Below are 15,075 nucleotides of genomic sequence, written 5' to 3'. Positions count from 1 at the left end.
CCTTGTTTTCAGTTTCCAATCCTAGCATGACAGGTCTATTATTACTGTTTTCACCCATTTGGTTCTCAAGTCTAGAACTGTTCTTAGGGGCTAAACAAACATCAGGTTTATCCTTCAAAATCCCAGGTTCATCAGTTTTATAAGAGAATCTGGATTTATCCTTAACTACAGTCACCAAAATAGGATTTTTCTCCCCATTTTTAGAGCTGTTAGGAGTGTATACCTGATCCCCTGCAGCTTGCTCTTGTTCACCATTTCTGCCCGTTAATATCTTCAGTATATCTTCCACATAGCCATGATTCGTGGCCATCCTTGCCTCTAATGTTGTAATCCTGTTTTCTTGAGTCTCCCACCACTTAGGTGGATTGGTCGCATCTTGACCTTGTTTCACCAAAGCAGCAAGGTCTGCAATCTGTTTCTGAATCCCAGCTAAATCCGATTCTGTCATGGCTTGGTTCTTCTTTGGCATGCCCTCAAAACTGTTTTGCCAGAATCGTAGCTCTGATTACCAATTGTTATAGTTTAGAGAATTAGAAAGGATGTAAGAAGAAGAAATTAGAATTGAGAGATTACAGAAAAGAGATACGTCCTTCATTACTTGAGAAATTCCTCTTTCCAGCCATTGTTTTATTTAGTTACAGGGCTATAATTGTAATGTAAAATGTGCCAGCTGTCAGTACTATATAACAACTATAACTAATTAATATTCTCTTCTCTCATCAGGTCCTGAGCCATCAAACTTGGGCTCATTCCTCTCTTGCTGGACTGCAACTCAGACGATCCAACTCCCTATTGACTCCAGCGTTTAATCTGCTCCACATCAGGTAAATACCTCGTTCCTTCTTCTTTTACTTTAATCCCTAAATCCCCAATTTCAAATCCCTCTCTTCCTTCGATCCCCAATTCTCCCTCATCAAACCCTAACCCTTGACCTCCTCTTCTCTCAATTCCTTCGTCATTTCCACGCTCTTCTCCTTCTACTGTAACACATTTATATGGAAAGTAAACAACTTACTCGCATCATCTGTGCATGGTGTCATGAGGTCTCAACTTCGAGTTGGCTTGACCAGAACTTGGCCCAGAGTGCATATTGACCGGCATTCCCGCCATATTGGAAGAGAGCATGCTGCCGGAATTCAGCATTGGCGATGATGCCATTCCTTGTAGGCCTGACCTTGATATTTATCCCAGACATCATGCCCGTACCATTTGCAGCAGGTAGCATACGAACACCACGATCTGAACCAGAAACAGTCCCAGTGAGAGACAAGTTGGACTGCTGAATATTCCTTCCAGATAACATTTTATTATATTGTTGGATTCTGTTCTGCTCATCAGCTGGCAAAGACGTTCTAGGAACACCATATCTACCATTCCTGAGAGCAAATGACCCAAAACTTGTGCTATGAGAATGTGAAAGTACGTAAACACAGAGAATGCAAGCTGCACATAAGCTTTATACCTCACAATAGAATTGAGTGAGGCAGCCGGTGATGATAAATTACTTCCAACAACCATGCCAGAAGGTCCCTCCAGTGAGGAATTTCCTCCAGTGGCGGGAAGCACTGATCCAACATCTCCTTGATTCAACACAGCTAAACCAATTGCATGAGAAGCCTGGCATCCAAAAGGTAGAACATCTTGGCTTGACGCAGTGGCATCACATATATCCTGAGGCCTTTATCACGATGATGAACAAAAAAATGAAAATGCAGTGTATTGCAATCAAAGTAACATAAACAGAGAAGCTTACGTTAAAACCCCTCCATTTCAGTTATTTGGGCAGCCTTGTGAAAGAGTGATAACATGAGAATTATGAACTGGAACTATCTTCTTCGGATCCCAGTTATCATTCTTAATTAGAGTCAAGAAGATTGAAAGGACCATGTCAGGAAGTTTGAAGAATCAAGGTGAAGTAAACAAAATATAATTTAGGATGCTTTCAACTATTAAGACTGTAGGTTTTGTTCAATTCCAGAGTTTATGTTACACCACTGAATGCTAGCAAAATTGAGAAACAAAAGGTAAAAAATTCCTGAGAATGGAATACATATACATTTCGGATCAATTTAATTTAGTAGTTCTGCAAGAGCAGGGTAAAATTTCAAATAAAGTGCATCATACAGTGGGAAATATCTCAAGTTATAAGCCAGCTAATTCAATGTTTTCAAAGTAAATCTAAAACTCTAAGATACTCTTTAATTGAGTATACTAATGTTTTATACTACTACTCAAGTGCTACGTGAATACCTCAGATGAAGAGTAGCAAAATGCAAAGGATACTATGGATTCAGAGCAAGCCTCTATTCTGTAAGTGGAAGCAGAGAAAGGCCACCTTCAACAAAACAGAACACTTCTTTTATTGCGCTTCCAGCTTATCCAAAAAGCATTAATGAAACCCTTTCAAGAAATTGCAGCTAGATAGTACTGGCTGTTGCTTTGATCTTATCATTTTACTTTTATTTTACAAATAATTTACTGGAAGTTCAATATTTTCATTTCAGCCTACCAGCATACACAACAACAAGATATGAAACATCATCCATATATTTCTTTATTTAAAGAGAAGACAGCACACCGATATTGATCGTTAAACAAATAGAATCCTAAAATAGTGTATGCCAGCTTGCCTATTTCCTTGAAGCATGGACCCAATGTTTCAATATAACTAGAGTACGGTGAATCTAGTAGATTTTAACAAGTCCTGTTACTTTCATATATTAAAATAACAGTGCACAGAAGTCCTTAAAATGCCTATAGGCATAATTTGTTATTGAAACAAATGGTATGCCAGAATCTCTAGAGAAAAAATATATGTACAATAAATTTCATATATGTACCTGACTCTGCCAATAGAGATGTTTCTTGCTAATAAGTATAATTTTATCAAAATGAGATTTCAGAGTATCCTCTTCCCTCGGCCCTAGCAAACGTTGAAATAAATGTCTAGCACTTCCCTGCATGAAATACAGCAGTAGAAACCAATGATACAGAATAAAATTAGACCCATAGAATATGTCATTCATCAAAGAATAAAATGAGAATTTACAAGCTTTCGGGAGGGAGAAGGGACCTTCGGAATGCCTGGCAATGTTGATGGATATGGCTGCAAAGACCCTGAATCATCCGCACTGTCAGCTCCATCTCCACTCCTATCCATTAAGATCTTGTGGCGTTCCTTACATTCTTTAGGCTTGCGAAATATGCACTTAACACATTGAGAAGTTCACAAGATTATTTCCCAACGGTGACAAGTAGAAGGGTGGAGCAAGGTGAGTGCCAAAGGACAAAAAGAACTAGTAAGGCTGCTGTAGATATAAAATGAAATTATAGACAAATGAAAGAACGAGTAGCACTTTTAGAGTGATAGACAAATCGTTGGTAGCAATTTAAATTATCTCAGACACATTAGAAGGAAGCACTAGATAACAGCATATGTTTATATAGACCTTTTGCTCAAGCACTAACGTTAAATTGAAGGGTACTGTTGATGGCATCACTTACAAGCTGCCAATTTCGACCCATGTCAAGTACAAGGACAACAAGTGCCTGAACATAAATCCAGAAACATCTCAAGGCCTTGTTGTAATGCTAACAGAAATTGAAGAATAATTTCAAGAAAAGAAAACAAGAGTTAACCTGATCTTCAAATAGCAACCATGGACTACCATGAGCAGGCTGACCAGTATACATCTAGAATAAGTTTCAGTCACAACAGAGCTAAGATAAATATGAAGCAGATGATCAACCAGGCTATCAAGAAACGAAAATGGAAAACTACCTTGGCTGTTTTGGCTTTTCTACTCCTGTCACTACCATGAATTAATCTAATGATTTTGCTCGGGTTGGACATATTACTCATCTGGGATCCTACTGGTGAAGGGATGGATCCATTTGGAGGTATGATATCATAAGAACTATCCTGCTGTTGCTTCATTATCTTCAACTTCTTGGTAATATATTGTCCATGTAAACCTAAGAAAAAGACAACTGAAAATGTTAAGGACAAAAACATAACTGATAGATATATCCAACCAACTAACCAACCATTTAATCAAATACAAGAAAAACAGAGCTTTACCACTGGTTCCATTAGAGTCAAGCTGATGACTTTCTGGTCTCTTTTTGGAATAATCCCTCTGTAAAAGAATAGCACTATCAAACACGTGATCATTAATTAGAAAAGAGCACATAGAACAGAATTTTGGCAAATAAAAGGGAATAACAGAAGAACTTGCAGATCAAGTTCAAGGCTTCATAAAAGATTAATGAGTTATAACACCTTCATATCTATCATGGAGAGCAGGATCAAACTTGGTCTGGTGGAATGTTGAAAATAATGAAATGACCTTAAAGCTTTGGAAATGGAAAACTTTTCCTTAATCAATAAAACAGTATAAATATGACTGAATTTGGCAACCAAATTAAAAACAGGCAATACCTTTAAAAATTGAATCTCAAGCTGCGTAAAAGTACAGTTTCAAAGTAACACACAAGAATCTAAAAATGGTAATTACTCATCCAGGTAAAAAAAAATTAAAATCTTAACGTTTCAAGAAATATAAAAAATTAAAATCTTCAAGATTAAAGAAATATACTAGTTTTTTGAAATAGATAGAAAAGTGTGAGGCAAAAGAGGGGGGAAATTATTTCTATCAAGATAAACAGCTTGGAACAATAATGATTAAAAAAATTACCTGTTCATTGTGAACAGGAGATTCCAGCTGCCAACCCTGATTATATGCAGAACCCTACGAGAAACATAATTCAGGCACCTTTAGAAACAATGTAGGTAAATAGACTACCCATACCATTCCTGGGAGAAAAACCCCAGTATCAGTTAAAACAGAAGAATTACTACATACGAGATTCTTGACCTTTTCCTTCTTTTTAGGTTTTGTTGGTGTTCCTGCACAATCATATGATAGCCGCCTTTCAAAGTCCCAAATAGATTCAACTTCCAAGCTGTTTTGGGCCTGTAATCCTCCATGCAATGTACTCAGATCATCCTGGAAAGAATTGACGTCTCCACTAGAAGCATCAGTTTGTGTCGGAGCCTGTAGACCCCCAACAGCAGCTGCACTGCTAAAAGGACTTAAAACCCTCTTCCTGGATCCAGTGCGCACACGTTTTGTTGGAATTGGACCACCATTTAGATTATTGGAAGGCCTTTTCCCCATCACCATGGACGATTGAGCACAGTTTCCATATGGCAAATCAGCAGCCATTTTATAGTGCCTTGCAGGATATGATTTCATTGGATTCTTTCGCTTCTTCTGGTTCAATTTTGATGATTGTTCTTCATCTTCATCATACACAAAGTCATCATATCCAAACCCTGAATTCAAAGAAATCGTTAGGAAAAGAAGACTATTTGATTATTAATAAACTCAAAAAAAATTAAAAATTAAAAAGTCTTGATTACCTGCTCCAGCATCATAAACAGATGTTTCAACCTCCTCTTGCACAGCACTCCAATTTTTCTGGAGGAGGGAAAAACCCTTCAATAAAAAACAAGATCAAGCAGAAAAGTTCCAACAGCGGCACTCAGGTAAATTGCACATAGAAATGGAACTGAACAAACTTTTAGCATAAAAATTACCTAACAAACTTGTACCAGGAAATTACCTAACAAACTTTTATTCACAAGAGCCAAATTACATTGTTCACATTCCTATTAAAGCACATAGAAATGGAACTGAACAAAATTTTAGCATAAAAATTACCTAACAAACTTTTAGCATAAAAATATCTAAGAGCATAAGCCCGGATAGCAAATTCATTGTTCTTTCCGTTGTGTTGCTGGTCCTCCTTTGCATCCTGATCCATAACATGTTTCACAAAAATATAAGACGGTAAGAAAAATATTTGAAGGTCTGATACTATCTAGAAAATCAATATAAGGGGAGCACTGGGCAGTTTTCGCAAGAGATGGAACTGAAAGCAGGGAGAAAAAGCCCAAACAGGTCTAGAACTATGACTCAATGCCAAATATTTATGTGGATATTCTAGAATCGATTCTGGGATTCAAAGGCCATAATGCTTTTTCAACTGAACGTTAACTTCTCATGCAGAGCCTATGAACTCAATCATCAAATAATCCAACCAAGCCCAGCAAACTAACAGACACTGAAAAAAGCAGGAGAGCATATTACTAGAAATTAGAATTAAGATCCAAAAATGTTATGATTAAAAAAGATGACAATCCATATAAGTAGCCAAGTTCTCAATAGCCTCTATCTACATTTCTAAAATAAGCTACTTTTCCCCGACCAAGCAAAAGATACCATGTATTCGAGAAGAGAATGTATAAGCAGATAATTAACATAAAATCATCATTTAAAAAAACTGTAATTCAAATTGAAGAACATCCAAGTAACCTGCACCAGGCTTTAATAGGAAAATTAAACATAAAAATTACCATCACTGTTACCACATGGAAAGACATGTATAAATTGATCGCGACCAAATACCAATAAATGTCAAACAAATAACCAGTACCTCAACTTAAACCCTTTTTTTTGAAAAAACATGAGAGAGAGTGTAAGAGAGAGAGAGAGAGAGAGTCAAAAAGGTCAAAAGTCCTCCGATAAGGAATGGACGGTGTTCGTGGATAATCTGAGTAAGAGAGTCTCTAGGAGAGTAGTAAGGGAGTTCTTCCAACAGCATGGTAGAGTTCTGAGGGTCTACATTCCAAGTGTTTTAAATAAACCAAACTATAGAAATCATACTTTTGCGTTTGTTCAGTTCGCAAAGGAGGAAGACATGAAGAAGGCGATTGTGAATGTTAATGGAACATTGATTGATGGGAAGAGATTATCTGTAGGGGTTGCATAATACCAAAGTTATCGGAATTGGAATGGTGACACTAGCAAGTCGAAAGTGGAAGAAGGTAGTTCGATAAAGGGCGAGGAAAGGAAAAGAAGAGAATGAGCAGAATATTTTGGTCGCCTTAGGGATGAAAGAACATATAAGGATGTACTGGTCTGCAGTGGAAGGCTGGAGGTTGAACCGGGGATAAATCATAATAGAGAGGGGCGTTTGAGATTGGACTCTGGGAAGAAGAACGTGTGGGAGATGCACATACCCTCTTATGAATCAGATTGGGTTAAAAGATCCTTAACGGGGATTATTAAACCACTTTTTGATTTAGATCTAGTTCAAAAGGGTCTGGCGAGTGATGGGATTTCGGGTAAGTTAGCGAGCTGGGGACATGCTTGGAACTCATGCATTTTAACCTTTAGTTCGGTTGAAGATTTAGAGGAGCAGTGGCTGAAAAAGGAGGAGATAGCCTTCTAGTTTGAATGGCTAGAACCTATTCTGAATGAGAAAGGTAGTCCTTTGGCTTTTTGTTCGGTTGATTTGGTTGGAGTCCCATTGTTATGCTGGAATGTTTCATTTATGGAAAAACTTGCTGCAAGGTGGGAGAAATTAATTTGCATTCATGAATCGAAGGTAAAGAGAGAGGATATGTCTATAGCAAGGATGTTGTTGAGGGTGGCGAGCCCTTTTGATATACCGGAAACATTAACGTTGAGGTCATACAGATATCTTTCACGGTAAAAACAAGTTTGGGATCGGTTTTTAAAAAACAGGATCCTTTTGCAGCAATGTCTTCAGAGGTGGCTGCCGACGGTGTGAACAACAATGTTGGTGCGTCAAAGGAGGAGGAAGAAGAAGGTCATGTTACAGAGGCAGTTGGCAGACCTTCTAGGTCAGCCAATGACTTTAGGAGTAGGGTGGACACGTGGTTGGAAGGAGGTGTTTTTGCTGAGTTGTCTGCAGACTGTGGGACAGCAATTATATAAGCAGGGTAGTGAAAGTCAAAATAATACTGACAAAAGTATGGGACAGGAATTAATGGAACATGGTAGACAAAGTCAATTAATTACAGCTGGGAATTCAAATATAGGAGATCATGAGGTTAATTACAGATGGGAATTTGTAGGTCTCGGGTTGAGAGAATTTGATAATTCGGATGGAGGCCAATCCGAAGGAATATGAGAGCCCACTTCCAGTTTAAAAATCATTCCTTCTGGGCCAGCAGTAAAACTTACAAACACGGGGTATGGGAAAAATATCCTGATTCGGGAGGAGCAACAATTTGGTCTGCAGCAGAATGTTTTGGAAGGAAAAAATAAAAAACATGTTCAAATTGATGCAGGAGCTAATGTTGATTCGACATGAATGTGTTTAAACAGAAGGCCTTCTTCGTCTCCTCCAACAAATCGAAGAAGAACGAACAATTATGCTATTGTTTATAGTGACAGAATTTACAACATGTCTGGTAAGAAAAATAATAAATTTGACTCCGACAGAGCTGTATCATCATTTGAATGTTCAATAGAGAAAGAGGAGTTCGACTCTACCCTGGAAGATTAGCAAAATGTTGGGGGTAACATTCAAAGGAGGGGAGGAAGTCTTTGCCAAGAGGCTTTCGGATTTGAATCTGAGCAGGGGAGCAGAGGGTGGGAATTAATCCTGCAACTCTGGATAAGGATTTTAATGTACTGTAAATGGTTGGAGTCTCATGTGTAACTTGGAATATCAGGGGATTAGGAAGGAAAGAAAAGGCAAGGGCTGTTAGGAAGGTGGTAAGCAATAGGAGACTTTCTTTTTTTTTACAAGAAACTAAATTGGAGATGATTAAACCACCATTGAAAAGAAAGTTAGGGGGTAAGTATCTTGGAGGATATGTTGTGTCGCCTTCAGAAGGAGCATCCGGAGGAATACTAAGTTTTTGGGATGAAAATTGGTTCTTAGCACAGATGCAGAAGATTAATTTCAGGTTTGTGGCAATTAAAGGTACTATCAAGGAGTTAAATGAGGACTGTTGTTTTATAAATATGAATGGTCCTACAACTGGATTGTCCAGTCTGTGTAGGAGGTGATTTCAATGCGCATTTGTCACAGGATTAGAAGATTGGGAAATCACATAATTCGACATCACTAAGGATATTCTGGGATTTTGTTTTTCAAACAAATTTAGTAGATTTACCGATGGTTGGAGGGAGTTTTACATGGTGTAACAATAGGGAAGTTCCTTCCTTTGTGAGGCTGAATCGTTTTTCTTATTTCAAACGATTTTTTACGTCTATTCCCAAACATTGTACAGGTATTGTTACCTAAATCTCTGTCCGACCACAATGCAGTGGTGATGGAAACAAGTAGGATAAATTGGGGTCCAAAGCCTTTCAGACTCTTTAATTACATAATGGATGAGGTGGGTTTTAAACATACAGTTGAAAGAAAGATTGAAGAATTGAAGAAAGGGAAAAGAAAGGGTATTGAAGTCTTAATTAAAGAATCAAAGGAAGTGATCAGAACGTGGTCCAAAAACAGCCGATTGCAATTACTGAGATTGATAGAGGACCTAGAAAAATCTATTTCAGACAAGGAAGCATTAATACAACAAAGGAATCAAATGATTTCGATGGAGGACATTGCAAAAGATAAGAATGAGCTATGGTCTTTGTACAAAAAAGATGAATTAATTTGGTACCAAAAATCAAGGGCGAATTGGATCCAGAATGGTGATCGGAACACTAGATATTTCCACCAGTGTGCATCAAATAGAGGGAGGGTCAATGCATTAAAAACTTTGGATGTCAGCGGTAATTTGATATCGGATCCGAAACAGATAAAGTCTTTCATTCATGAATATTTCAGGGATATCTATAACTTGCAACCTACTGTGGAGGTGGAGCATTTGGATTTGAACTTTAAATGGCTTTCTGAGGATGAATCTGTTCTTCTAGAAAGAAACTTCTCGGAGGAAGAGATTTGGGACTCAATTGCGTCTTCGGAGAGTAATAAGGCACCGGTGTAAACACCCATTTTTGTCTGATTTTTTCTATCTATTTTTATTTATTTATTTATTATTATTATTATAAATTACATTTTTTTGCAGGCCCTATTCTGGAGCCCAAAGAATAAAACCAGCAGCCCAACCCTGAAGTCGGATCACTCAACCCATTCCCGGTTACAAACCAAGCCCAACGAAACCCTAACTCTAGGATTTCTTCTTCTTTGCTCAGCCACCTCACTTCTGGCCTTTGGATCTGGACCCATCCAACGGTCCAGATCGTACAGAGCCTAGGGTTTGAAACCCTAAAATATCATCAACTCAGCCGTTTGGCCTTCAAGCTCCAGCCACCAACCTTTCAACCTTCTAACTGTCGTGCGCCGATGTTGCAGCTGCCCAGCCGAGCCACACCTCGGCAGCCTCTGATGCTGCCGTAGATAGTCCTGCGCCAAACAGTGATGGCCATCCATCAAATTGCATAAAGCACAAACAAAAATCAGAAAAAAATCTAAGTAAAATCCTATCTAGTCCATCAATGGAAATAGGATATCATTATCCTATTTCCTCGGCAACAACATCAAACAGAGGCATGCAATCAGATAAAAAGAGGAGATTTGGAGTCAGAGAGGGGATCCGGGTCTTAAAAAAAAAGAAGGAGAGAAAGTAGAAAAGAAGGAAAAGAGAGAAAAGAAAATACATGCTAAACCTAGCCCTTACTCATCTCATCAGAACTGGGAAGAACCATCCCAAAGGTAAATTTTTTTCTCTTCTAGAGTCGTTAGGGTTTGAAGCACAGTGGGGTTTTGGGTCACGACTCGCCTGGGGTGGGGTTGTTTAGAAGGTGAGAGGATGATGATGTTGCTCCTCGTGGCCACCGATTTACGGTGGCCGGGGAGTTTTGGGGTCTTAATCCTCGGTTGAGGACGGGCAGAGGGGTGAGGGTTGAGAGCTTTTGTGGTTCTTTGGATTTTGAGAGAGGGAGACAAATGAGAAATGAGAGGTTCACCGAGTAAGGGCCTTAGGTTTGGCCTTATGAACCGAGTCCAAAACGGCACCTTTTAGGTCGAGGGTCGGGTTGTAATTTCAACATGGGTAAACTATGTAACTGGGGTTCCTGTGTTATGTATGTTTATGATATGGCCATTTATTGTATTTTATTTATTTTTTTATTTTATACCACATATTTGTAATGTTTATATATTGGTCACCTTGCAGTAATATTTTGTAAATTTTAACATTGTACTCTGTGTTTATAAAGTTTACATTTTGATCACGGTTTTGCTGTTTGGTTTAAATACTGAATTTACACTGTATGTTTTCTTTTTTTTAGTCCTTTGTTCATAGTATAGAGAAAGTGGTAATTTACGCATTTGATACCTAAGTTTTCCTAGTGTAATTTGTAGTCACTGTTTAAGACTTGTTTGGGTTATTTGCTTGCTTGGTCACTGTTATTTTTGTTTAGGTTTGTGTAGATTCTTTATTAAATATATGTGTAATATTTTATTACTTTTGCTGTTTTTTATTATTATTTATTTATTTATTTTATTTTCTTTAAATATTTGTCTAGTATGAGTTAATATTAGAATATATATATAAATGTCTATATATTGATTAATAGTCATACTATTGTTTAATAAATTTCAATTAGTTTGTGATATTGTGGTTAGACTTAGTTATGCATTAGATATTCACTTTACTTATTATGTACCTTAAAATTTTATTTCATTTTTTATATTTATTTTTTATTCATTTTTTATAATGTTTAATGTGTTAACGTTTTTATGTTAATATTAATTATATATATGTTTTAGATGAATAAAGTATATTTTATTTTATATCCATTTCGATATTATTTGGTGGTAATTCAAAAGATAGAATATTCTTTAGGGATGAGAAATAGGTGAGATAGCTTTCCCGATGGAGGATTACAAATCTCGGGATTTCTTATCAAGTGAAGGATTTCTTTTATCTTAATTAATATTCAATAAATAGATCGTAATTTTACTTTTAATTTAAACTTTAAGTTCTACCATTACGACGATATATAAACGACTAAGTACCGATTTTTGGGCGTTATGGATGTTTATCTTTTTTCACATGCGTAACTGACTTCCGAACCCCTAAATTTTTTCTGATAACACAGACTTGTACTTTTTTTTAAAATAATAATAATAAAAAACGATTTTCCTTAAAATTGTTTTTTTAGAAAACATGTATTTTGGTATTCGACCTACCTAATTCAAAGGTCGATGGCGACTCCCTTTTCAATTTAATTCCTAAATTAATTCAGGATTATTAATTTTTTCAAAATTAAAATCATAATCCTTTTAAACAAATTTAAAAATGCTTAATAAAAAATGGTTATGACAGCTTGGCGACTCTGCTGGGGACCAGAGAGTCAGGCTGTCGGTCGTTTAAATATGGTCGTTATGGTGGAAATTATAAGTTCGAATCTTTAGTTAAATTATGATCTATGTATTGAATTTTTATTTATTATTTTATCTCTTTATTTTTATATACTAACATTTTAATTGTTTTCGTTTTTTTCAGATATTTATTAGTTCTCGTTGAGTTTTATTCTTTCCATGTTTTTGATTCAAAGGTTTGTTCGTTTCTCCTCACACACATCACTTTCATTGGCATAACATGAGCTCTAGACACGAGCTTCGATCCAAATTAGTTAGGGTTATTGCTTTACTCTCGTAATAATTTATTCTTCGTATGAGTTTTAGTAAATAACCCATGGGATACATACCTTATACCTTCGTAGGAATTTATTCCTCGTATGGGTATAAGGAAGTGAATCCCCTCGAATTGAACTCGTTCCGTTTGAAACCTGTAATGGGTAAGGATTGAGGGTTCGGCAACCCAAGGGGGCACCGACATTAAGGACGATTCGAGTCCCTTTTCTTGTTAGAGCCAAAACCATGTATATAGTGAACCATAGAACGATAACACTAGGTAGAGTCTTACCGAACCTCTGTCCGTCAGTAGGTACCCAAAATAGGTGTACACGATGGAGAAACCTACTCTAACCTTTTACTCCTTTTTATTTTATTTTATTTATTTTTTTATGTAGAATATTTTTTAAAGCATGTGAAATGGAACTTATGTGTAGTTAGGGTCTGATTAAATAAATTTAGGAGGGTAGAGAGCATGTTTGGGTAGGACCTTTTCTTGATGAATATTATTCGGGCAGATAATACATAAATGGAGTAGATTTATTTCCTGTTATACATATATTTTTATGTTAAAATTATACAATTGTATTGACTAACTGTTTTGTTTGTTTTTTTTTATTTTTTATTCATATTGCATGGACATATCATTAGAAAAGGCGATTGATCTGTGAGTATCGATAAAGTGGAAAGACCTTCATGATGGAAAGGAGTTTCCTAAACAAAGAAGTAAATCCGACAGATGTAAGGAATTGGTCTGAAGCCAAGCAGAAAGAGCAAGGGGATAGTCTCTCAGGGAACTACGTGTCAGATTTGTCTGATTATGCACCAGCTTCTTTAAAACAGAATGAGCTTCAGGGGTTGAAAATAATTTGGGAAAGTTGGAATCCTACTGAAAGACAAGCTTTTCAACATATTTATGGGGATATATTTCATCTAATATATGTGAAGGTAGACCCGGTTCTCATACGAAGCATGATACAGTTTTGGAATCTGACCTATAGTTGTTTCACCTTCAACCGAGAGGACATGACTCCAACCCTTGAGGAATATCACTTTCTGTTGAATTTTCCAAATGTTAAAGTGGACAAAATTTACTCTCGATCAATAAAAGGACCTTCGTTTAAGTCAAAGCTTGCAAAGATCTCGGGCACGAGTGACAAATGGGTAAATGATCGCTTGCAACGAAAGGGAGAAAGTGAAGGAGTGCTGTGGTCCCACTTACAAAATATAGCTGAAGCACACGTAGATGAAAATGTACGGAGAGATGTATTTGCTTTGGGTATATATGGTTTGATAATTTTTCCAAAGTGTTTGGGGCTAATTGAGCTGGCAGTAGTTGATTTGGTTGAGAAGTTAGAAAGAGAGGTAAATCCAGTCCACGCAATTCTTGCTGAAACTTTTCGATCTTTGAATATATGTAGAAGGCTGGGTGGAGGTCGTTTTATGGGTTGTGCTCAATTACTTACTGTATGGATCAGAAGTCATTTCTGGAAGGAGGAGAAAGTCAACTATAATCGTTTCTTGAAAGATTATTCTCCTGTTGCTGAATACCTCACAAAGGAGTGGCCTGAAGTATCTCAGAAAGATCAATGGATTGAATTCTTCAGGAATCTACAGAGTCAAAACATAGCATGGCGAACTCCGTGGCTGATGCATACACAAATCTTGTTCAGGTGTGGAGATTTGGACTGGATTATATTATTGGGACTGTGGGGATGAGTGGGATATGCTCCTTTGTTGGTATTGAGATAGTACGGTGCCCGACAATTTGTTCCCGTGACTCATGGGTTGACTGGTGCTGAATTTGATTATAAAGAAGTCAATTATAGAAAGAAAATCAAAGATGTTGATTCTTGGAGGTTGACTTTCAGGACTAAAGTAGTTGGAGCGGATGTTATCTTGACGCCCGATTATGAAGCTTAGAGAATCAAGAGGGTAAATGATAAAATTCCTTTAACATCTGGAGAGGGATCGAGGTCAATGGAAGAACAAATCAGAAATATTCCTTTGAATTTGGAAATCCAAAGAATGGAGTTTGAGATAGAAAAGGCTAAAGATTCCAAGAAAATAGAAGAGATGGAGAGAGAAAACTTCATGTTAACTATCGAGGTTGAATTTCATGCCAGACAGTTTATAATGATGAGGGAACGGAAAGAGGAGGTGGAAGCTGATTTAGAAGACCTAAAAAAGGATTATAAAAGGGTGCAGCAAGCGAGAAAGAGACTTGGGTCAAGTAAGGCGCCACAGCAGTGGGCCAGAGAATTAGTAGATGCAAAGCGACGAATTAAAAGTTTGGAAATCGAGAATAAGTGTAAGGTCAAGAAGATAGAAGCTGGAAAAAAAAGTAGGTGAGCTAGAGGCTGATAAAAAGGAATTGATCAAGCAGTATAAAGCTGAGGCTCGTAGAGATCAAAAACTCGAGGAAGAGAAAGAAGCCAGCTTGAAAGATTTAGAAGAAGAAAAGAATCAAGTCCAGGGGTTAAAAACTGAGATGAACAATATAATTAAGGACTTTGAGGACAAAGATCGAAAAATTACAGAGCTCGAAGAAGAAAGAGAGCGAAAGAAAAAAGAGATGTGGTCTGAAAG

General features: G+C 37.0%; 1 protein-coding gene and 1 pseudogene across 1 annotated transcript; one reads left to right on the top strand and one right to left on the bottom strand.

Moving 5' to 3' along the window:
- Positions 1–1,020: 1,020 nt before the first annotated feature.
- Positions 1,021–5,829, bottom strand: LOC120171139 (annotated as a pseudogene).
- Positions 5,830–8,516: 2,687 nt separating this feature from the next.
- On the top strand, positions 8,517–9,829 carry LOC120171138. Its single transcript, XM_039178919.1, has 2 exons — positions 8,517–8,594; positions 9,116–9,829. The coding sequence occupies exons 1-2, from the start codon at positions 8,517–8,519 to the stop codon at positions 9,827–9,829; spliced, it is 792 nt and encodes a 263-aa protein (XP_039034850.1).
- The last annotated feature ends 5,246 nt before the right edge of the window (positions 9,830–15,075 follow it).

This window comes from Hibiscus syriacus, unplaced genomic scaffold (genome assembly GCF_006381635.1).
Source record: "Hibiscus syriacus cultivar Baekdansim isolate YM2019G1 unplaced genomic scaffold, ASM638163v2 tig00111812_pilon, whole genome shotgun sequence".
In the NCBI taxonomy this organism is placed as follows: Eukaryota; Viridiplantae; Streptophyta; class Magnoliopsida; order Malvales; family Malvaceae; genus Hibiscus; species Hibiscus syriacus.
This window is presented reverse-complemented; position numbering and strand designations above follow the sequence as displayed.